General features: G+C 55.0%; 2 protein-coding genes across 2 annotated transcripts in view; one reads left to right on the forward strand and one right to left on the reverse strand.

Moving 5' to 3' along the window:
- Positions 1 to 2,713: 2,713 nt before the first annotated feature.
- Positions 2,714 to 3,431, reverse strand: SOCS3 (suppressor of cytokine signaling 3). Its single transcript, XM_065897280.1, has one exon. It carries the CDS (start codon positions 3,425 to 3,427, stop codon positions 2,714 to 2,716), a length of 714 nt encoding a protein of 237 aa, XP_065753352.1. The 5' UTR covers positions 3,428 to 3,431.
- A 13,697-nt stretch (positions 3,432 to 17,128) lies between these two features.
- The window catches only part of PGS1 (phosphatidylglycerophosphate synthase 1), a 38,344-nt gene continuing 31,572 nt past the window's right edge, over positions 17,129 to 23,900 (forward strand). Inside the window, exon 1 of the mRNA XM_065896571.1 lies at positions 17,129 to 17,301. Within this exon, the coding sequence (XP_065752643.1) occupies positions 17,159 to 17,301 (143 nt within the window). The 5' untranslated portion in view covers positions 17,129 to 17,158. The remainder of the gene's footprint in view (positions 17,302 to 23,900) is intronic.

The following is a 23,900-nucleotide window of genomic DNA, read 5'->3' on the forward strand; positions in this document are numbered from 1 at the left end:
GGAGAAGCAGCATGGAAGGAAAATGTCACAGAGCAGGCACTTTTAGTTTGTCTTTTTAGCAGAACCCTAGTGCTGAGTGTGTGTGGGGGGGTGGGGGGGGCGGTTACCAACCTCTTGACTTTGCAGGGGGACCTACCTAGGGGCAACCCCGGGCATATACTTTGTGCTTACTTAAGGGAGGCAGAGAGAGTTCCTGGGCTTTGGAAAAATCAAAGGCTCCCGGATTCCTAACCTGTGTCTTTCCCACATTCCCAAGAGGTGTGTCCTTGGGCAGGTTGCCTAACCTCCACGAGCCTGAGATGCTGCCCCCACTCAGCCAACAAATATTTACCGAGCACCATTCTAGGCATCAGAAGTGACCAGTCCAAGTCCCCGCTCCCATGGAGCACACAACTGGGCCTGAGAATATGCGGTGATAACACCAGCCTCCTGGGGGTGGCTGGGAAGGTGACTACCGACCCAGGTGGTCTCTCAGTGCCCAGAGGGTGGGAGTGGCTGAAAATAGGTGAATAGATGGCTGCTCTTATTGGGAGGTATGTGGCCCCATCCACTTCTCAGGCTGGGGCTCCTACCCCTGGGGAGGGCCCCACTTAGTGCAGGGTTTGCATCGGGACTCCCCCTCCCCCCACCTCCCATGGACCCGGCTGTGCTGAGGTCACGGGTCACCTCCAGGACCCCATAGTCTGGGCTTTCTCGGAACACCTCCCTGCCAAGGAGCCCAGCGCCTCTAATAGCTTGGAGCCTTTAAAAGCTTTGACCACAGCTCAGTTCATACTCTCTGCAAGCCCTTTGAAGCGCTTCCTTCGAACTTGCTTTGCATATTCTGGTCAGATCTGAATCAGACTAGCAGGAATTACCCCTCTCGGTACAGTCTAGGTGGCTGCCTTAGCTTGTCAGTGACGTGAAGCCGAGTTTGATTCCATCACAGGGAGCGCCAGGGCAGAGAGGCGGTAGAGCCGCCGCCCTCTGGTGTAGAGTGTAGGTGTGGGTTAAAGAGCAAGTAAGGCAGAGGGGGCGGGGGAGAAAGGCTCAAGTCAGGTTTTTCATTAAAAAATAGTGCTCTTTATTATAAATTACTGAAACGTTTCTTTTTTGAATATAAATATAAATATGTGCAAAGTTTGACTTGGATTGGTATTTTGTTAAGTACTTCAAGCATCTCCTATCAGCCCCGAAGGCCTGGGTGGGGGGAGGGGAGGACTGGAGGTGGAATCTTTATAAAAGACAGAGTGATTGAGGCAGATTGTAAACATTATTAAAAAACAAAAACGAAACCCAAACAAAATAACAGGAAAAAAAAAAACAACAAAAACACCCCAACACACAGCTGCCCCATCCAGCCCAATACCTGACACAGAAAACTTTGTGTGTTTAGTTTTCCCCAAAAAAGAACAGTTCCAGGTAATTCCATCCCCGCTACATTCCTGTAAGTTTTCACTGATCAGTGCTATTGCAGAGCGGGAGCAGCTGGGTGGCAGGGCCTCTCGATGACTTCCTGCCTGTGCCAGTCCCCCAGGGTGAGGAGGGAGGGCTGTGCAGGGTCTGGGGGGCTGTGGAGCCTGGTGGCTCTGCTCTGGCCAGAGCCCAGGCACCACTGGCCGGCCAGTACCAACTCGGCTGGCATTCTTCCTGCGCTCAGGTGGAAGGCATGGATCTCTGCCCGCCCCTCCCCCCATGCATCTCTGACCTCCCCCGCCAAATGGTGTGTGGCCGGTGTTCGCCCCTCTGAGAATCTCTTGGCCTCTGCCTGGATTGGCTGAGTGTGTGGCTTCTTGTGTGCCAGTCCCTATCCATGGGACAGGGAGCATTTAAGGCAAATCTCCTAGCCAGATACAGTCAGGGGGCACAAAGTAGAATCCCCCATCTTCTCTGTCCAGGATCTGGGGTCAAAGGTGGCTCATCTCCTCCATCTCCTCCAGCCCCATCCCCCAGGTGCCGAAAGGTATAGCATGGGTGGGGAAAGAAGAATTGACCAGCCGTCCATCCTCTTCCAAACGCCACTTCCCCCTTAAAACAGGGGAAGGGCCCTGGGCTCTCCGGCATTAGATGGACTCTAGGACCTGTGTTTCTGGTGGCTGTCCGAAAGGGGAGGAAGAGGGGGAGCGGAAAGGTCCCCTTCAGGCCACCCCTTGCCCTTCTCCCCAGTGCCAGAGGTGGAGCAGGCAGCCACACTCCTCACCTGGGCTGGGCGATGGGGGTGACCATTTCCTTGGCCAGCCGGTAGCCCTGGGCCCCTGAGGCGCCCTCTCTCTCATCCACCCTTTTCCAGGCCCGCAACCTGCTCAGGTTTAAAGCTCTGTTTAAAACCAAATCAAAGAGCAAACAAGTTCCGTTGGAAAGTTCGAAGATTCCCTGGCAGTTCTCACCAGTTCAACACGCCCGCAGTGTCCCCCGTTTGGAAGCGCAGGGGGGTCGAGAAAGCGGGACAGGAGAGAGAATCCACTGAGGTCGTTGCTGTGGTCCCCCTGGGCCCGCCGGCTCCTCCGGAGAAACTGGCGTTGGGGAGGGGCGCTCAGGTGGCTCTCCCCCTCCCCTCAAACACATTCCAGGTGCCACCCGCCCAGTTCTGCAGGGGGAGGACCGGAGGGAGGGCCTGTCCGCCCCCTAGCTGACCCAGAGCTGCGGGACTCACGGCCGGATTCTTGTGCTTATGTCATGTGCCATGGAGGAGAGGGGACCCGGGCCCCTAGCCCCTACCCCTGCCCTTTGCTCTCTAAAGGGGGGCATCGTACTGGTCCAGGAACTCCCGAATGGGCCCAGGCAGCTGGGTGACTTTCTCATAGGAGTCCAGGTGGCCGTTAACGGTCTTCCGACACAGATGTTGGAGAGTGGCCACGTTGGAGGAGAGGGGCCGGCTCAACACCAGAGGGATCTTCTCGCCCCCCGAGTAGATGTAATAGGCTCTCCTGGGGGGGCTCCCCGGGAGCGGCTGGGCCGACGGCTGCTCGGGCACCTCGGAGGAGGGCGAGGAGGAGGGTTCAGCTGGGGGCGAGGAGGAGGGTTCAGCTGGGGGCGAGAAGGAGGAGGGGGCGCCGGAGGGCGGCATGTAGTGATGCACCAGCTTGAGCACGCAGTCGAAGCGGGGCACTGGCTGCGTGCTCCGAGGATCGCTCTGCAGCGAGAAGCTGCCCCCCTCGCACTGGATGCGCAGGTTCTTGGTCCCCGACTGCGTCTTGACGCTGAGCGTGAAGAAGTGGCGCTGATCCGAGCTGTCGCGTATGAGGAAGGTGCCGGCGGGCTCGGCGCTGAGCAGTAGGTTCGCCTCGCCGCCCGTCACGGCGCTCCAGTAGAAGCCGCTCTCCTGCAGCTTGCGCACTGCGTTCACCACCAGCTGGTACTCGCTCTTGGAGCTGAAGGTCTTGAGGCGCAGGCTGGTGTCCAGGGGGCGGCTCATCCCGGCGGCGGGAAACTTGCTGTGGGTGACCATGGCGCACGGAGCCAGCGTGGATCTGCGCGGCGGCTGCTGCAGCTGCTCGGCGGCCTCCGCACAGCGGCCGCTACCGCATCCCGGGGAGCTGCGGGGAGGAAGGCGCGCGCCGCGTGAGTACCCGGAACCCTCCAGCGCGCCCGGTCCACCCCGGCTCCCCTCCCTCCGCCGAGCGGCCGGGACACCAGCTGCCCCGGAGGCGCTTGCCTGGGCCCTCGTTCCGACCCAGACACCCAACGGAGCCCGCCCAGCCCCCGCCTCCAGGCAGCTCTTTCCCCAGCGCGCACTGGGAAGGCGCCGAGTGGGAAACTCGGGCGCGGAAGTTGGGTCTCCAGGAGCGTGGCCGGGGTGGGGAGCGGGAGAAGGGCCGCTGGGACGCTCTGGACGCCGCTCAGTCCAGTGGCCCCGGGCGGCAGGGACGGAGAAAGAAATCCGAGGCATGGGGGTAGGGAGGGGACACGAGAAGCCCGAGGGCCCCAGCCTGGATATTCCGGGAACCTGGGATCTCCGGCTTCCATCCGCTCTGCCCCCTATCTCGTCCCCTCCCTGCCGGGAATGACCCGGGAAGGGGAGGGGAAACCGGGAAAAGCTCCCGGGACTAGCGAACCGACCCCCCCCCCATCCACGCCGCGCCCCTCCTTCCTACCTGGTCCCAAACCGAAGTCTCTGGCCTTGGGGCTGCCCCTCCTACAGTCCCCAAGGCGCGGCGGCGGCGCGGTGGCCAGCGGTGGCCCGCGCTGCGCCCAGATGTTGGCGGTCGTGAAGTCCACAAAGGGCCCTCGCGCGCGCGTCCCTCGGGCTTCGCCGGGACGCCCGCCCTGCCCCCTGCGCGCCCCCGGGCTGGCCGGGCGGGGGCGAGGCGAGGGATCGCGGCGGGAGCTGGGCCGGGCGGGCGGCGTGCGGGGCCGGAGTCGCGGCGGCGGCGGCGGCGACGGCGGCGCGGGGAGTCCGAGTCGGAGCCGGCGCTGAGGCCGCGCTCGCGGGTATATACGCGGCCGCGGCGCCCCGCCCCCCGATTCCTGGAACTGCGCGGCCGGCCTTCTTGTAATGTTTAGTCACTACTCGCAGCAATGAAAGGCTGTGCGCGGATGGGAGGGAGGGGCCGCGGGCGACCGAGGGCGGGCCGCGAGCAGGGCCAGAGACCCGCAGAGACGCGCGCAGAGACAAAGCGCAACGCGAGGCAGCCGGGGCGGCCGGCGGGCTAGGCGCCAGCCCCGGCGGCGCGTTCCTGGCAGCGGCCCCTCCCCCAAGCGCGCTCCGCCCCCAACTTCTCATTCACACTTTCCCCCTCCCTTCTAAGAAGGCCAGTTTCTGGCAGAGGCGGGGGCGCCGCTCCCAGAGCGCGGGCAGTTCCAGGAGGCCGAGCGGGAGAGGCTCCCGGCTCCCCTTCCCTTTTCTCGGACCTCGTGGGGAGACCCCCTCGCCCTCCCGCGCCCGCCCGAGATCCCGATCGCGGCCCCAGGAGGCCCATGCCTGCCTCAGGGGAACTGGGGACACCCCAAGGCCGGGCCGCGAAACTGGGACCGGACCTGGGAGTCCTGGGGGGTGGGGACGCGCGACAGTCACCTGTGGGCATGTCCCCGAGGTGAAGCCGGGAGTCCTAAGGGTGGAGGGGACGCAGCCTGAGTGGCTGCTGTCCGGCCTCAGCCCATCGGCCCACCGATAGGTTCTTTGCCGATGCAACACGGGTGCCGCCTCCCACCACCAAAAAAACACAAACGCAAACAACAACCGCTTTCGCACTTCTGGGTCTCCAAACCTGCGAGGTGAGGTGTGGGTCTGGCCAGGTGCTCTTAACGCCGCGGGACTGGCCCGAGGGCGAGCGATGGCCCCACCCCGCGCCCCGCGTCCGCTAGAGGGCGCCCTGGGGTCTGCTAGTTGGAGCGGAGTTTGGTGCTGCTCTCCCCCCCACCCCCAAGTCCTGGAACGGGAACCCGAAGGGGCGGTGGGGAGGCTGGCTCAGGAGCTGGGGCGGGAGGGACCTTCTCGGGGGACCGAGGAGAATTCACATCACAGTCTGGAGTTAGACCTGGGAATAAAAGTCTAGCAGTGGAGGATTTCCGGAAAGCAGTTTTCACTTCAGCCCGCTTCCAGATAGCCCGGGGACAGCCTAGAATGTGCGCCCCCTCTGAGTGTCGGGGCCCGATCTCTCCCCGGGGGTGAGAAGAGGAGGTGATTGAGGTGAACAGCGGATCTGTTCTTGGTCACGTCGGCGTGGATGTGGGTGGTCTGAGCTAACCAGGGCCAGCTTTACAAAGGATGGAAAATTTTGCCATCTGTCCCCAAACAGGCAGTGGGGTGCTGGAGACACCTGAGAACTAGCTTAAGTGGCACTTAGATTGTCATCTCTCAGGACGCAGGGACTGAGAGCTTTGGACGCTGCCCTTTTCCCTTTTCCCAGATGCCATGCCACAGAATATAAGGACTCAAAGGAAGGGAGAGATCTTCGGGAGTTTAAAACTCGGAGACCCGGCTCCTTTGCTTCTCTAGGAGTTGATAGGCACCTCACTGTGCCTCCAACTTGCCGCTGTGTCTTTGGTCTGTGTCATCACTTCTCTCCCCCACAGATGTCAGGGGACTAAGTGAGATGTGGTCAGGACACCCAGTCTCTCTGGAATTCAGCTTTGCCATCCGTAAAGTAGGAATAATAATCTTTTCCCATCAGAGATCTGAGATTAAAAAGACAAGAAAGGATTCTGCACATCAAAATGTGCTAGACATGGAAGGAATTCAGTGCAGTTCCCCCTTTGGATTCTGTTAGGAGAGCACTAGTCAGGAGGAAGTCTTGGTACTCCTGCAGAGGGGGAAATTGATTTATTCAACACACTTCACAAATATTGGACTCTATGTACCAGACATTGTGCTGGGCATTGAAATATCGTGACGAATAAGACCTAGTCTTTGCCCTCCAGATACCTGCGGGCTAATGAAATGGATTCTCCTTCTTTTTTTTTTTTTTTTTTTTTTTTTGCTGTACGTGGGCCTCTCACTGTTGTGGCCTCTCCCATTGCGGAGCACAGGCTCCGGACAGGCAGGCTCAGCGGCCATGGCTCACAGGCCCAGCTGCTCCGTGGCATGTGGGATCTTCCTGGACCGGGGCATGAACCCATGTCCCCTGCATCGGCAGGCGGACTCTCAACCACTGCGCCACCGGGGAAGCCCGGATTCTCCTCCTTTGTAGAATCAGGAGTTCATCCTTTTTCTTACCCATTGCTTAGGAGGCTGCCACCATGACCATCCACTGCTGTGCTGAGGAGGACAAGGAAGGCTCACAAGGAATAGCCCTTGAGTTAATGGATGAGAAACTGCTTTGTAAATTATAAGGCTCTGGGGCTTCCCTGGTGGCGCAGTGGTTGAGAGTCCGCCTGCCGATGCAGGGGACGCGGGTTCGTGCCCTGGTCCGGGAAGATCCCACATGCCGCGGAGCTGCTGGGCCCGTGAGCCGTGGCCGCTGAGCCTGTGCGTCCGGAGCCTGTGCTCCACAACGGGAGAGGCCACAGCAGTGAGAGGCCCACGTACTGCAAAAAAAAAAAAAAAATTATAAGGCTCTGACACAAGTTAGATTCATTCATCCCTTCCAAAAACCCTCACTGAGTGCCTACCTTTACCAGGCATGGGGCAAAGCGCTGGGAACACAGAAGTGCTGGGTGAATCCTGCAGGGATACAGGGGGAGGTGAGGGGACATGGGACCCCCAAGTGTTGAGCGTCATGAGAAAGAAGTGGTTGTAATTATGATCCTATGAGACTGTGATCATTCATTCTTGGGGGGAGAGGGGGTCAGAAGTGAGGGCGGGAGAGATAAGGAGGAAGAAACAGCCCCTGAGCTTGGGATTCCCCGGTCTGGTTGGAGAGACTCATACCTCTGAAATCGGTAAGTCCTAATATCAACAGCACGGTACCCGAGTGAGCCTGGGCTCTGCCAAGGGCCAGCAGCAAAGGCTGCATGACTGGCGGGGAGCATAGAGTGGGCCCAAGAGTACCTGGATGATTTAAGGAGCAGAGAGGAGGGGCAGGGTCATCGTGCATGCCCAGCGGCCTGAAAGAAGCTGTCCTGCTGGAGAGGGGCAGGGCTCCCTGCATACTGACTCGGGAGACTGAACTGCTGTCGGGGCTCCACAACTCAGTAGCTGTGTGACTTTGGGCCACTGACTTTCCCAGCTGTGCCTCAGTTTCCTTATTTGTAAAACGGGCTGAAAACAGTACCTACTTCATCAGGTGGTTGTGAGGACTGAGCCAATGCGTGCAAAATGCTTAGGACGGTGCCTTGCACATATTAAACGCTCAGTTTACGTTAGCTATAATTATTTTGAAAGCGCTAAGGAGTCTTCAGGGAGAGGGAGGAGAGGAGGGCTGAGCTGCTGCAGCTTGGGCCACTAGGGGATACATATGGCTATAAATGGCTTTATGTTTTGGAGAGCTATATATCTCCTATATAAGAGATATTCCAAAAAGCTGCTTGTCTTCAAACGGTTCAGCCAGTCACCAAGTTTCCCTTTGGCTTTCTAATATCTCCAGGGGGTTCCCATTGCCTTTGTGGTGATCCAAACCTCTCAGTGAGTATTTGTCTGAGGCTCTGTGCTCCCTCTCAGCTTCATCAGCTGCCTCTGCCCCACTGACACCTCAAGCTCCAGCTACATGGAGCTCCAGGCTGTGTCCAAAACGTTCCCCAGGCCTGGGTCTTTGCATGGTTGCTTCTCTCTGGGTGGAACTACCTTCCACACCTTGGCTGATTTGTACTTTTCCTCTAAGATTTGGCAGAGATCAGTGTAAACTTCCAGGGTAGCTCTTTCTATGCTGAAAAACGTGCCCTACTCATCCACTGTTAACCTAGAGGAAAAGGACTATGGTTGATTTTTTTTTTCCTATGGAAGCCTAGAAACTGGTACGTAGAAAGTGCTCAATGGCTCTTCAAATAAGGGATTGTGTTGCCTTCTGTTTTCCATCATTTTTAGATACTGCTGACTGCTTTCTTCTAGAGTAGCTTTTGGCCTTTTCCTGAAGGGCTCAGGAGCGGCTGTTTAGCTGGGAAGGAGGGTATAGAAGCCCCTGTGTGGTTGGTGGAGACTATTAAGCCTGCTAATCAGAAGACAAAGGGAGTGAAGACTCAAACTTTGCTGGAAAAGTCAGGGAGGAGAGATCGGGACAATACAGGGCACACTCCCAGACACCTTCTTCCAGGCAAGAGAGGTGCCCAGACCGGGGCAGACTTGACCTAAGGCACTTTCCCTGTCTGCTGGGGATGGGGAGTGGTGAGAAACCATTATCCAGATCTGGCCCCTCTGCCCCTCCATGCTGTTTCCCTGGTTAAGGGATTCAGGAGCCTCCTGCCTTTTCAGAATCTCTCCCTTTGCAGAATTTCTTATGAAGTCAGAATCCCATTTCCAGGCAAAGGTGCTTGGTCATAAAGATAATAAAGATATTCATTCATGATGGAGGGGAAGTACACAGCGGTTTCAGCTGCCCGTGGGGCTTCACTTACTCATGGTGTGTGACAGATGACGAACTCTTGCCCAAGCCTCTTAGATGGGAATGCTGGTGCCTGTGGGGTGGTCAGAGGAAGCTCTGGCACGTCTCGGTGAACACAGGGTCCCATCCTTGCACACATGATCTCCGTATCCTCCGGGGGCCAGCCTGGGCGTGGGCACTAACGTTGCCATTGTTCTGTTTGGTGGCTGCCTTTGCAGCCAGATGGGTTAGGAGACTGGCCTCAGACCACAGGAGTTGCTCAATACCAAGCCCCAGGCCTCCCTGTGTCTCAAGACTAGTGGGCTTTCTACAGCACAAGGAGGCACCCTGGGGTCAACTGCCCGGTGGCCTGATACTACTTATCCCACGTTAATTGTGCTTCTACTACATGCCAGTTAGTTGGGGAAGCCTGGGGATACAATGGTGGGGAAAAGACTGGTTCCTTCCCTCTGGAGCTTCTAGGCTAATGTTGATGGTTACAGGAAATAGGCAGGAGGCAGTGAGGTCTCTCCTCTCCTGCCCCCCTTTCTCTTGGACAATTTGGAGAAAATGGGGGGAGTGTCTCACCTGACCTCTTGGAGGCCCTGCCCCTCGCCGCCCCAGTGAGTTTCTCCCAGGGCTGGGCTTCCTTGGGCAACTTAGCCCCTCTTAGTTGAAGCCCCTGCCCACCGGGACTGATGGCGGGAGCCGGCCCTGCTGGCCGCAGGGCAATGGCAGGGATGACCTTTCCTGTGCAGGAGGAAAGGTCCGAGGGTCGCATAACAGGCTGACCCCGACCTCTCTCCTTCCTGCTTTAGACAATCCTGAGGGGCGGGCGGGGGAGGCCTGGACAATGGCCCGCAGCCGGGAAGCGCCATTCCAGTTTGCAGGCCTTTGTTTCTGCCGGGAGGGGCGGCAGAGCTAATGAAAAGGTTTATGGCTCAGATGTCTGTGAGCAGTGGAGTTCCTTCTGACATTCCAGGCCCAGCTGGCCTCTGGCATTTCCCAGAAAAAGTGCCGAGGGAGGGAAAGAAAACACTTCACCATCCCACCCACTTACCCACCCTGCCTTCTCAGATTCCTCTCCCTTCTGGCACTCGGGCTGGGTCTCAGCTCAGACCCCTGCCCGGGGGCCCCAGTCCTGCACCCACAGAGGGGGTAGGGGGTGGGAGGGTGACTCTAGGAGGGCCTGGAGAGTACAAAGTGTGTGTGGGGTATCTGGGAGGGGAGAGAAGTTTCTTCCACCGGCTCGAAGAAGAATCCACATCTGTTCCAAGTTCGGAGTCGGGGGTAGAAAAGGAGGGGCGCTAGCATCTAGCCAGTTATCTCCCCAGACCCCAAACCAACCAGCCCTGCTCTGTCCTGAGCTGGGATGGGAATAGTCTCTGTTTGCTCTGAAGCGGCTACTGTGCGCGCACCCGTGCGTGCCCTTTCCTATGCCCGGGAACAGACACCGGGGTAGCGGGCAGTTCTGGGAAGCGAGGCTGTGGTGAACCATCTGGGCTGTAATGCAAATGAGGCCTGGAGCGGCGCCTGGAGCTGAAGTGGCAGTGCCCCGAGAGGGAGAGCCGGCAGGGGGATGAGGATGGAGGCAGGCTCCTGGGCTCCAGATGCCCTTGGAGAGCCAGGATGCGTGGGAGACCGGGTGGATGCAGGGGTCCGGCTTGCTCTACAGTAGCCAGATGGGCTGGCTGCTGGAGCACAGCGGTGGGCAGCCCTCGACCTACCAGGCTTTTGGGTCAGGTGCTGCTTACCCTCTCTCCCCGGGTGTGCACGCAGCATCTGAACTGACCTCCTGGGCCTGCACTCAGGCTCCCTGCAGTGGCAGGGTTGCCACGAAAACCTCCCGAGTCCCCCATCGAGGTGTGTGACACCCCTAGGAATGTCCCTGGCTCCTCTGAATTTGAAGCACACATTGGCACGCACTGATTCTTGGACAAGTTCAAAGGGATGTGATGTATCCTCTCTCAGGCTCCCAAGGTCCGGAACCAGCCGGGATGGCAGAGAAGTGGCTCAGAAGGAGTGGGAGGTGGGAGTCTCCAGCAGGGACAGAGGTGAGATTCTAAGGTATGACATTGGGGGCTGGCTCTCCGAGTCCCTTGCTTTCCACCTTGCTGCACTCACCTGGCCTCACATGAGTGGAGTTCAGAGTGTCTTCACCTGGGTACGTGAACTGCCCCCCGCCCAGGATTTCATAAGACCCCGATAATTATAAACAAAATGCTGCCTGAAGTCCAGATTTCGGGGGTAAGTGGACCTACTCAGAGTCGCTTCTTGCTCCTGCAAGACTTACTTTACAAAACCATTCATTTGCTCATTCCTTTTTTTTTTGACAGTGCCCCATGACATGGGGGATCTTAGTTGCCTGACCAGGGATCGAACCCGTGTCCCCAGCATTGAAAACGTGGAGTCTTAAATACTGGACTGCCAGGCAAGTCCCCATTCATTCATTTCTTTAACAGGTAACTTTTGAGCACCTGCTATGTGTCAGAGATTGGTCTGCGTGCTTGGAATTTATCGCCCTGGGCCCCCATGGAGCTTAGGCTCTCTCCAGAAGTACAAGGTTCTCCCACAATTGATGTCATGATTAATCAATTTCGACTGTGCTAAGTACTGTGCAGGAGAAGTCACAGGGGCTGTGTGAGCATATTATGGGGACACCCAGTCTATAGGGGGGCACATCTGAAGGGAACCCCTGAGGAAGGGACACGTGCAGAGTGATGGGAAGCCGAGGTCTGGAGAGGTCACCTCCCCACATCTCCCAGCTTGTAGGTGCTAGGAGCAAGCAGAGTCCGCGACAGGTGCGCCACCAGCATCAGGGCGCCTGGGCTCTGCCACCAAGCATCTTTCCCACTGTCCACTTCTGTCTCATTTGTCACTCTCCCTCCCACCCACTAAAGGCCTTAGTCCCCAGCTTCCGAGCTCAACCTGAGGCAGCTACGAGCAGAGAAGATGGAGTATTCGACTCCATTCAACTGTGGGAGGTGGGTCAGGCACAACCTCTAACTTCTGGAACTTTGGAAAGTGAAAAGATGTTTCACGAACAGGCAGGACAGCCTCATGGTTCAACATTCAAAAGGCAGAAGGTACAGATGAACTGTGACCTTCTACAGTTACCCTTCCTCCTGTGGTATCTGGGGCATTTTTTTTTTTTTTTTTTTTTTTTTTTTACAGATCAGAAGATGCCTGTGAAGTGGTGAGCTACAGGCTGAATGAAGCCCACAGATGCATTGGTTGACCTGCACAGAATTTAACATTTTTGAGACAACATTTAAAAATCTGGAAATTTCACATCCATATTTGAATTGGGGGCTTTTGGGGAACAATCTGGCAGGTCTTGTGGGCCCTCTAGATGGGACCTGGGCTCTCCAGCTCGGCATAGCCCACCACCCAGGATGACCGCCCTCCCCCCACTCCCCTTCCTGCCAGGAGCTGCAGGCATAGATGTGGCAACTCTACCTGGCTTCTGTCTTCCCACCTCTCTAGGCTAAGGCGTAAGGAGGACGATTGACTTTGGGGGATTTCCTTTGAGTCTCTTTCCTAACTTCCAGGAGACTGGAAATAAATCAAGCCTGAGCCTGGGAGTCCGGAGCCTCTTCTCCCACCTGCTGGGGTCTGGTCTGATTTGGCCTCATCTCAACAAGGAGACTTGTCCTGCTGGAGACTCTGGTACCAGTCCTGGGGCACACCTAGCCTCTTGCTTCAAAGCACCATGAGGGCTGGGCAGGGAGAAGCAGAGGAAGGTGGGGCAGGGTGGGGTTTTGCCAGGAAGCCCCCGCCAGCAGCTCACCTCCACCACCCATGTGGCTCCTGGGGAGCCTGGGATTCCCTGGGACATAACTGGCCACGGGCCGCAGTGTCTCCCCAAGGGCTGGGCTGCTGGATCACAAGGAGGCCTGCAGCTCCTGGTTGGGGTGGTGCTGGCTGCCTGCCACACCACAAGAGGCTGAAATTCCCCTGAAGCTGAGAGCTGCATTTATCTCTCACTGGGACAGAGAAGCAAACTGGCTTGCTCTGCCCAGGAGGCATTTCCAGAAATCTGGGCTCTGACTTCTTGCTGATGAAATGCCAGATTATCCTGGGCCTCTTTGTGGCAAGAGAGCCATTGAGCAATAGGTATTTTGTTTTGCAGATGACAAGATTTTTGACACTGAAAAGTTTAAATGACAAATGCAAGAACCTTGACCGCTTCTCCACCCCTACCAGCAAGGTTGCTGGTTTGAACTCAGTGTTTGGACAAGTTGTTCTTCACAACCCGCAACTCCAACTTCCTCAGGTCCCTGGTGCCAGAAGACCTCATCTCTCCCTGTTTTAGGGCCATACTAGCCCGGTGGGGCCCATACCAGGTCCACTGCTGCAGCCCAGGGAAAAGCCATTTTCTGAAACAGACGTTGGCAAACTATGGTGCAGGGCTGGCAGGATGCTTTTGTAAATAAAGTTTTATTGAAAATACAACCACACTCATTTCTACTGCTTGTGGCTTTTGCACCAGACTTGAGACTGAGACTGGCCCCCAACGTGTGAAATATTTACCACTGAGCCCTTTAAGAAAACATTTGGCAATCTCTGCTCTGGGGGAACAGACGCCTGTCTCATGCCAGGGAGGACTGGGGTCAGGTCTTAGTTTTGGGGGGGAAGAGTATCAAGGGCTGGAAAAGATCAGGGTAACAGCTCAGTGGGGAGAGCATATCCCAGGGAGAATGAAGGCAGGAAACGGGCTGGTGGCCTGAGGGGAGACCGAGGGCTCTGTGAGCTGCCACATTTGCAAAGTGATCTGTGGCAGCAGGTCAGTAAAATCCCAGGAGGCCAAACCACCATCGCCCCACCCTTGGCGGAAAAGCACAAGCTGGCTGGTTCCCTCCTGCAGCCGGGAGGCTCCAGAGCTCACATCTCCTGCCAGGCATGCATTTATCAAACCAGCATGAATGAGTCTGGTGCCAGGTCCTCTTCTGGGTGCTCCTGCCTCAGTGCTCTAAGGCCTCAGATTTGGGGGCGGGGCGGGGGTGGCGCAGGAAGACAAAAGACACGGCAATCAACCAATGGATAAGATTAGATCACAGTTCTTAATAGAAAGAAAATACAATCCTGTTATGGGGCCAGGAGGGCCTTTCTAGGGGAGGGAGAGCTTTAGACAGAGCTCTGAAGGATGGGGGGTGGGGGGCAGTGGTGGAGGACATTGTAAGCAGACAGAACAACTAACACAGAGATCCTAAGGCAGCAACGTGTGTGGGGAGTTTGAAGGGTGGTAAAAAGGCCAGGCTGGTGAGGCGGGGTGGTGACGGAGTAGGAGAATGGAGGGGGAGGCAGGCTGTGGCCCCAAGGCTGGTTTCATGCCATCCTTAGTACCTAGGCTGCATTCCCTACAAAACAAGAGTGCGCTCCTCAGAGGCAGCCCATCAGCCCCCAGGTCAAACTAACCTAGGAGAGTTTCTTATCACCGAGGCAGGAGGTGGGCTGGCCAGCCCCTTCCTCCCTCCTGGATTTGCAATAGCCCTGTGTTTGGGAGAGACCCTCGCTCACAAAGCAAGTTCTGGAAGGAAGGGCCTTCCTCTTACACTGGCATGATTTTCGGTCCAGGGAGTGAATCACAGACAGTGAGGCACGGGCCCTTGGCTCAGGACTTTCTGGCGTTTCCTGCCTGGGAGAGCAGCCCTGCTATCAGGGGCAGCAGCCCACCACTCCCTGACGTCAACTCTCCTTTTCATGAATGGGTTTCCTTTTCCGTTTGGGAAGACATGATCTCGGTCATCAGTCCATCACCCTGTCATTCTCACCCTAGCACCTCCTGTTTGGGAAGAAGCAAGCAGGCTAACGAGAAGGCAGTGTGTGCAAACAGGAGAATGAGGGAGACTCAGCGGATGGGCTTCCGAGCCACCGAGGGGTTTCAGAGGACAGATGCTTTCTCGTCTGGGGTCATCAAGGTGTGACTTGAGAACTCCCAGCAGCTGTCGTCGTGTCTGCCCAGACTGCCTGTCCTCCAAGCAGCTTGGGGGTGCTCCCAGGCAGACTTTCTGGGCCACCTGTGTTAGCATGACTTACCTCCTCTACTTATTCTCCCTAACTAGTCCAGATGAGACTTCTTGGAGGAAACAGTGCTTGTGTGCTGTCATCATGTAAAAATGTAACCGTCTAAAATATTGCTCAATCCCTGACAACCATTATTTAAAATTTTTGCAACTCTAAATGTGTGTGTTGTAGGGCAAAGTCATACATAGTTGCCTCACTCTGGTTGTAGCTCGGACTGTTTCAAAGTAGCCAGGAAGGCCAGAGGCCCTAGGTGTGTGGCTTCAGAAAGGACTGAGGTCATTGTCTGCTGTTTATACTTAATGTAAATACTCCTTAGTTTAAGTTACGGTACTGTCAATATCTCTGTGTGCTACTATAGTTTACTTTAGATCAGAAATTCCCAGTGGGATGGTACTGTGGCTGTTTGTCTCAATACCTCTCCCAGCAAAGCATCACATTGCGAAAAGCAGCTGCCAGCTCTTTTCAGGCTGGTTAGGGTGCTCCTGTGGTCCACGTGGTACTCATTGCCCAGCATCATGGTGCAGCCATTCAGCACCTTGACCCTGCAACTACCCCGTGCCAGGCATGGTGCAAAAGTGGAACCAAGCGAGGGATAGTTTCATTCTAGTTCCTGGAAATTAGGCAATTTGATGATTCACCACTTCTCACTTGGAAGAGTTGAATCAAATTTCGCCCTGTATTTGTAAAGCTATCTGAACTTAAAGGATAAATTAAAATCTGAAGTACTCTCTGATTGTAAACAATTTGGAAACTCTTAAATAGCACCAAATAAGCAATGTTAACATTTTGGTGTATCTAGTTTCAGTCTGTCTGTACCCACACTCTCAAATTTTTAACAAAATGGGATAAGCTCTATACTACTCTTTGAAATCTAGATTTTACTCTTAATTTCATTAACCATTCTTTTTGTGTGTGTGTGTTACGCGGGCCTCCCACTGCGGCGGCCTCTCCCGTTGCAGAGTTTGCTAAGAGTTTCTTTGCTTATTTGTTTTTTTTTTTTTTTTTTTTTTTGCGGTACACGGGCCTCTCACCGTTGTGGCCTCTTCCGTTGCGGAACACAGGCTCCGGACGCACAGGCTCAGCGGCCATGGCTCACGGGCCCAGCCGCTCTGCGGCACGCGGGATCCTCCCGGATGGGGCACGAACCCGCGTCCCCTGCATCGGCAGGCGGACTCCCAACCACTGCGCCACCAGGGAAGCCCTTTTTGTTTGTTTTTGTTTTTGTTGTTTTTGCGGTACGCGGGCCTCTCACTGTTGTGGCCTCTCCCGTTGCGGAGCACAGGCTCCGGACGCGCAGGCTCAGCGGCCATGGCTAACGAGCCTAGCCGCTCCGCGGCATGTGGGATCTTCCCGGACCAGGGCACGAACCCGTGTCCCCTGCGTTGGCAGGCAGACTCTCAACCACTGCTCCACCAGGGAAGCCCGAGATGAACATTCTTGTAGGGAATGTATAATTCATTTCCTCGGGTAATTTGTTGAAAGCAGAATTCAGAATGTTTTGTATCCTGTGTGTCCATATCCTTTTAACCATACAACACCTCCCCTCACCACCATAAGTAGGATATGATTATCTCCTACAGTTTTTCCAGTTTCCAAGTCCCAGCCTATGTGGATCCTGCCAAGGAACCACATGATACAGATGAGAGTCATCCGTTACCTTTTCAAAATCAGCTACAAAAAAGTGCTCTTGGCTGTAGGGATGAGCTCCTTTAGCCTCTTTGGCCATGGAGCCGTAGTTCCCAGGGGCGGGTTACAGCGTGTGTATGCATTTGGGCGCATGGGGAGGATGGAGGGGACTTTACAGCATCTAGACTGGGTGAGCTGCTCTGTGCCCTGGAGCTGCAGGCCCAGGGCTGACAAGGTGAAAGATGGTCCCGCCTGGGTCTGGTGGGGATTTTCCGTTCTCAGTGCGCCCGGGTGAGTCAACGGTCACCCACTTCTGTACATCTTAGCTAACACCTTGGAGCAGGGGCTCGGCCTGTCAGGTCCAGCCTGAACTTGGTCGTGGGGTCTGACAGGTGATGCCCCTCACTCTCCACCCCCATCCGGTATCAAGACCGAGTCAGGGGATGCTGGTGCCCGCGCCCTGCTCCTCCACGGCCTGGCCCCTGCGTGCAGCACACCTGCGCCCCCCTGGCGGGAAACTGAGGCTGCGGGGCGGGTCCGCCTCCCCTCGAGGCTCCCGCGCGCCGCCCGTGTCCGCGCGCGCGGTTGTCAATAAAGTTCTCGCGCGCCGGAAGCGGAAGCGGCGAGTCTCCATGGCGGCGGCGGCTACGGCGGCGGCGGGGCCGGTGTTCTGGAGGCGGCTGCTGGGCCTTCTGCCGGGCCGCCCTGGGCTGGCCGCTCTCCTGGGGCGCCTGTCCGACCGACTCGGCAGGAACCGGGACCGCCGGCGCAGGAGGTGAGAGAGCGGTGGGGCTGAGGGCGCGCCCGGCCCCGACCCTCATTCCGCGCTCCCGGCGTCGCGGTGAGCTCTCCGTGTCCCCGCGCGCGGGCCCGCCCGGCCCCCGCAGTCCCGCCTCGCCGCCGGCCTTCCCGGGGTGGGGGACCCCGCCCGACGTCGGTCGGGCCGGCCCGGGGCTGAGGGGGGCGAGCCCGGCCTCCGGCCTCCGTCCTCGTAGGGTGGAGCGAAGGGTCTGTGTGTGCACACCCGGGGCGGGGGGATGAGTTCGTGCGTTGCTTTGGGCCCCGGGGTGTGTGTGTTGGAGAGTCTTCGCGAGAGACACTGTTTGGGTCCGGAGGGGTCTTTTCCTTAAGTAATCCTGGCTGCGAGGTGACTTGACGGGAGTGAATCAGCCCTGCTGGGATTCTGTGGCTGCAGCATTTCTCACATCCTGCCAGAGAGGGCTGTGAAGCAATCCTGAGTCAGGAACACTCAGGCCAGGGAAGAGGAACCACTTGAAACCCCTTTTACACTTTGCAAAGGGCCTGTGTTCTGGAAAAGTACTGAAGTGAGTTATGGAAATAGTGAAGTAGGCTTTGAAGTCGTTCGTTCAGGCAGTGGTCTGTCGAAGTAAACATTTGCCAAGTACATGCTGACCTAAGAGACTTATGTGCAAGTAGTTTTCTTGTTGGAGGGACTCGAGCCTTACACTTGTTTCTTAAGAAAAAAAATCTTGGAACTGCGTCTTTTTGCAGAGTTTGCGCCTTAGATTTTTATCTGCTACTAGGGTGAGATGTGACCTTTTGGCCTTTGGTAGAGAGATCTGTGGTCCAGTCATGTGTGCTGATTCTAGGTACGGAAAGGAATTTGCTTCTTATTGGGTTACTTTGGAAGATTTTCAGCAAAAATTCAGGTTTCACTTACGGAAACTTTTTGTGATAGAATCAGCCCAGGACGGAACTCTTGGAAGCTTACTGATCAGAACGGCTTTAAGTTTCACATCAGTGAACCCGGTGGGAGTGGGGTGTAGAAGAGGTGGGCTCTGTTCTCTGTAATTGGTGTTTAGCAAAGACCTGTTTATTCCAGCGGGTAGTGAAGTCAGATGACTTCTACATCTTGGTATCAAACCACTGAGAAATTTGGTTTAAAGTTTCAAAAAATGTTCTCAAGGACGAGATGTTTAGGCCATTTTGTCATTTCCCTTGTATGTATTTAAACTGTACAGAAAAGTACTTAATCACTGTTTAACATTGGAGTTGATTACTAAAGGCTGTTGGGGCAATCGCCACAAATTCTTTTAAGAAAGACATTTCTCTTGAGTGTTTTTCTGCGGGGGGGGGGAGGGCAGTGTTGCCGTGGGGATAGTCTACATTGACTTCTTAAAAGTCTTTTTTGTAAATAGCATTAGTGGAGGCAGGACTTGTGGCTCCATATTTCTTCTTGATTAAGTTGGTTAAGGCTCTGGGTCAAAAATTAAACCAGGAACTCAGTTAAATCACAGACATTGAAACACAAATGTCAGAAATTTGCGTCTTTTAATCCTTGGAGGTGATGCCTATGCTAGGACGGAGGATAAATGTTTTGAGCAGTATTACTACAGTACTGTGGGGTTCTGACCCTTTCTTTGCCTTATTTGGTTTGCAGATTTTTTTTGCTTCTCTGTGGCCTGGCTGTTTGGGGTTACTCATGTCTGTATGGCCACTCACCTCCAGTGGCTGCTTTCGTTTCTTCTCTATTGTTCAGTTGCACCAACCAATTCCTCATTCCCCGAATCATGTGGTTTCTTGTAACTCTCATCATTGATTCATTGATAATAGTTCTGTGTAGCCATGAACTTATTTTAGATTTTAGCTTGCCAGCCTGACTCAACTGTTGGAGTGCCTGGTGAATCCTCGTGACTAGCAAGGGGAGTGGTGAGAGGGAACAGTTCTTTACTGCAGTGGTCTCCTTTCAGTTATAGAGACAGCCATAGTGACAGAGAACTCTATTTAAAATTACTTCTAGGGGCTTCCCCAGTGGAGCAGTGGTTAAGTATCTGCCTGCCAATTCAGGGGACACGGGTTCGAGCCCTGGTCTGGGAAGATCCCACATGCCACGGGGCACCTAAACCCGTGCGCCACAGTTACTGAGCCTGCACTCTAGAGCCCGTGAGCCACAACTGCTGAGCCCGTGCACCACGACTACTGAAGCCCGCGCACCTAGAGCCCATGCTGCAACAAGAGAAGCACCGCAACAAAGAGTAGTCCCCCGCTCACTGCAACTAGAGAGAGCCCGCGTGCAGCAACAAAGGCCCAAAGCAGCCATAAATTAATTAATCAACTTAAAAGAATTACTTCTAATTATTGATTTGGAAATACTGCTGTTTTTTCTTAAGCAGGCATCTGACTCATTACCGTGGACAGCTGGATTCATTCACTCATTCAGCATGCGTGTATAGAGCACGGCTGTGCTGTGCTAGGTACCGAGGGAACATGCATAGTCCCACCTTCATGGTGCTCAGACCCATAAACAGACAATAGTAAAGTAAGGTAGGAAAGGTCATGGCAGCACTAAGGCACACCTGGAAGTCACAGAAGGCTCCCTGGCGGTGATGATCTTGGAGCTGTGTTTTGGAGGCGTGTAGGAGTAGGCTAGGTGAGGAAGTGGGGAGCCAGTGTTCAAGGAAGGATAGTGAGTGATGTAGGTTGATGGTGGCAGCAGCGGTCTAGGCCTGAGGGGGTGGGGCTTGTATGAAGTCATGGACAGTGGGAAGAGAAGAGAGGGCTGGACTGGAATCAGCTCTGGTGGGGGTGTGTAGGGGGTTGCTGAGGAGGTAGCTCATGTTTCTGACTTGGGTGACCACGTGGATGGTGGCATGCTTCACTAAAACAGGGAGCGAGAAAGAGGACCAAGTTTGGGGGATGACGATAAGGTGAGTTCGGGGCATGTCCATTAGTATCCAGGTGGGTCCAGGTGGAGGCGCTCACTGTTCAGGTGAAGGGCGGGTCTGGCGCTCAGGCGAGGAAGACAGAAACTTCAGGTAGTTTCTTGGAGTCATCAGACTACACAGAATTGACTTGTTATTTGGGGTATGAGACCTGGTGGAAAATGTGTCAAGAGGGCGTTAGTTCTAACTGAGTTTGCTGCCATACAAGGAAATATTTTCTCTGTGGTCTCCTTTTTCTTTTTTTTTTAAAAACTATTTTCAATTTGAGCTATGTGTGCAGAAAAGTCTTTATTTTTGAAACCCAAGTTCTATTTTCTTTATTTTAGGTGTGTGTATGTATGTGTGTGTGTGTATGTGTGTGTATTTGTGTGTATGTGTGTGTGTGGGGTGCTGGTGGGGTGTCCTAACTTTCCTGAGTGTAAGAGGGAAACATAACCAGCAAACTGTTCTTTTTATTAGGTTTCCTTACCTTGTAATGCCAGCTCAACATACTCTTGTTCAACTTCTTAGTGGTTTCTACTCTGAGGGACCACCAGGTTTCCAGAAATTACTTTTTCTCTGAGTTTTCTGATGCTGGGACCCAGTCCTCCTTATTCATTAGAGTTCAGTAGCGCCACCTCTTGTATTATAGCAGTAGAATGGGTGGGAGGGGGGATGTTTAGAATCAAAGCATGATTTCCCCAAATAATTCAAATTTGATCTTGCAGAGAATTAAAATAAGATTTGCAGCAGACTGACTTGTAACTTGTGGCTTTATTAGCTTCCTATTAACCTGAGTACCCTCTGAGCACATTGCTGCTGCTGCTGAAGCAGGCTGGTCAGTCAGCTGTGTGCTCACAGAAACTAGCCTGGGATTGAAGCGGTCTGATAGATAATTCCCTTGTAAACACGTGATCCGAGTAATGTAAACGAGTCGTTTTCACTGCCGGGAAGTCAGGCTGGTTGCAGCAGTTTGGATTAGTAGAACGTGTGAGTGGTTCTCGGCAGACACTTGGCTATGCCTGGTGCCTTTGGCTACGGAGGTGTGTTGTGGGTTATAAGTATATGTTAGGTTTCTAGCCCCTCCATGTAATCGACTTTCTTTTGGACAAGCCAAGAGGAGAGTCAGCGTGTTGCCACATGCTGGCAGCCCCGGCCTCGTGCCGGCCTTGAGGGAGCAGCCATTGGTGTTCTGTGACCTACGGGAATTCACACTCATTTCCCTTACTTGGGTTTAGGTCTTGCGTTAGTCAGGAAAGGCTGCCTGCTGCTGGGGCTGCAGGAAGTTTCGTCCTTTCGTGTAGTTTTTCGAGCTTTTTTCAGGAAGTGTTATGACTTGCTCTTTTCTCATCACTTCACCTCTTTACGTTTAAATGTGTGTGACGGGGGGAGGGTGGGTTTTTCTTAAGAAGTAGTTTCTGAAAATATTGCAATCCGGAGAGCTCAGTTTCTTTTAAAACATTCTTTCTTTTTTCGTCGTTTTGTACAGATTTGGGTGGGATACAAACCACAGAGTGTGTACCACGAACCTTATAGTCCCTGGAGAGCTCGTGGACCTTTAGACCATGACCCTGAGTGCAGGACACTTAATTAGTGCCCTGGCGTGGTACAGGGGACAGAACTCTTGTGCCGTCCACGGTGGATTTGTGGTTAGTGTAGGAGATAGTCCTCCGGCATCACCGTTTTCTTCCTTCAAAGCCCTGCAGACCCTGTTTTGAAAAGACGCTAGGAGGTGGGCCTGCTTCCTTGTGTCCCAAAGGGTGGGTGACACCACTGTGGCCCCGGGGGAAGCACCTGTGTCCTCTGAAGCCGTGAGAGCTGTGCGGGGCCTGGTGGAGGTGAAGTGCAGACCCAGGTGGAATTCTCTGGCGTTGCCTTTCCTTAGTAGTGCCTCCACTGCCCCCGTGAGAGCTCGGTTGGACCTCCAGGCGCACTGTTGTGCATCCTGGCGAACGGAGAACGCAAGGTGTGGCAGTATTTTTCCATGGAGCACTTGCAGCTTCAGAATGTTTGCTGGAATGGAAGACTCCTGTCTCCGCACACAAAGGAGAAATGCCCTCTCCCGTTTTCTGAAGCTTCCCTTGCACATAGCTGTGTTCGCGGCCTCAGCAGCCGTTCTGCTCTCCCTCTTTCGGTTTGACTGGCTACTCTGAACTCAAGTCCCGCTGCGGTCCTGTGCCTCTCATGAGTCGGGTGGGTGCATCGTCCTGTCTAGGGCAGGCTTCTGCTGTCCCTGCTTTAATGGTGGCCCCCGGACCACGGACAAGAGTGTTACTGCATGCTGTTCTTGGTCAAGGCAGTCCAGATATGGATTCCTTTTAGAGATGCTGAGAAGAAACTTCCCTCTCTTCCCCACTGCCCTCCCACTCCATACTCACTGTGTTCTCCTAGCGTCACCCCCCCATCCTCTCACCCCATTCCCCCAGGCCCCTCTCCAGGTGGAGGGAGTGGCCCCAGGTCAGGGGTCCTCAGCACTTAGGCCCAGCCCACTCTCCAGCTCAGGGAATTTGTTTGCAAATTTCACAGGAAGCCCTAAATCACCTGGCTGAACCTTTCCCCAGAGTCCGGTGTCTGTGTGGGTGGTGGCTGGAGCCCACCCTTTGGGGAGGGTGCTGTCAGTTTCACCTTCAGAACCGTGGGCTGAGGATTGTTTTGCGCTGTTGTTGCCGCCTCTGCCAGCGGCTGAGGGCTGTAGCAAAGTGGTTAGGCTTGCCTGAGTGCAAGTACCAGGGCGCGCCCCTGCTCTGGCCTTAGCTCTGTCCTCCAAACTTCCCTGATAATCCGGAGTAAAGGAGTGAGAGGGCGGCAGAACCTTATTATCTGGCCCCCCAGCCCCTGCCACTTCCTCCTCCCTATAACTAGAAATGGGAGCTACATGTTATCTAGAAAGAGATGATTCAGGGGAGTGCAGGCCTAGATGTGGAAAATGTGTGTGTTTGTTTAGTTCTCTAAATGGTGAGTGTGACAGCCCTGCTTTTTTTGTAGAGTAACCACAGCTCCCTGCCTCCTCCTGTCTCTTGGGGGTTAGGGTTTTGACCCGGGACAGCTGCCTGGAGGAGGAAGTTGCTTGTGCAGGTGGTCGGCCCCTGGAGGCTGGGATTACTGTGCAGCAGGGGCTGTGGCTGGCACGGGGAGAAGTGTTTTCTGAGAAGATTCCCAGGCGTCCGTCATGGAAAGCGGGAACTCGCCCCCGTGGGGATCTGGCTGAGATGCACGGAGAACGTGAGCCCCTGTGCTGTCTCCCACGGAGACTGGCTGCTTCTGCCCCGGCCCAGGTGCTGCAGTTAGATTTCGAGTGTCTGGGCTCTGGATGTGGTCTCCCCACCTTTGCCGACCTTGTGGGGCCTTTATAAAACTCTGTGCTTTTTTTCCAAGCACCTTCCTCTTTGGAATGTGAAGTTACCGCTTGAGGGTTGGGTCTCCTCCATGATGAATCCCTGAAACCTAATAGGTTTTCAGTTCTTCTCCTCTCTAACAAAAATAAACCTGTCAGTACACAGGTTAAACAGGAAGCAACATAAAAAAGCCCTCAGCAGATCTTGGACTGAGGCCCTGATCTGGACTTGGACTGAAGCTTCCCAGGAGAGCTGCCCGACAGGCCCGCAGCCTGCCCGCGGTGGCCCAAGGCCAAGCCTGTCCTGCCGAGCCCCTCTCCTGGGTGGCGGGGCCTGACCCCCGTACAGTCACTGTGTGTCTTCTCTGGACTGCCTGT

This window comes from Phocoena phocoena, chromosome 19 (assembly GCF_963924675.1).
Source record: "Phocoena phocoena chromosome 19, mPhoPho1.1, whole genome shotgun sequence".
Taxonomy (NCBI): Eukaryota; Metazoa; Chordata; class Mammalia; order Artiodactyla; family Phocoenidae; genus Phocoena; species Phocoena phocoena.

Bases quoted from the DNA above. Each gene is read 5' to 3' on its own strand.
- SOCS3 (XM_065897280.1), bottom strand. From the start codon at position 3,427: ATGGTCACCCACAGCAAGTTTCCCGCCGCCGGGATGAGCCGCCCCCTG.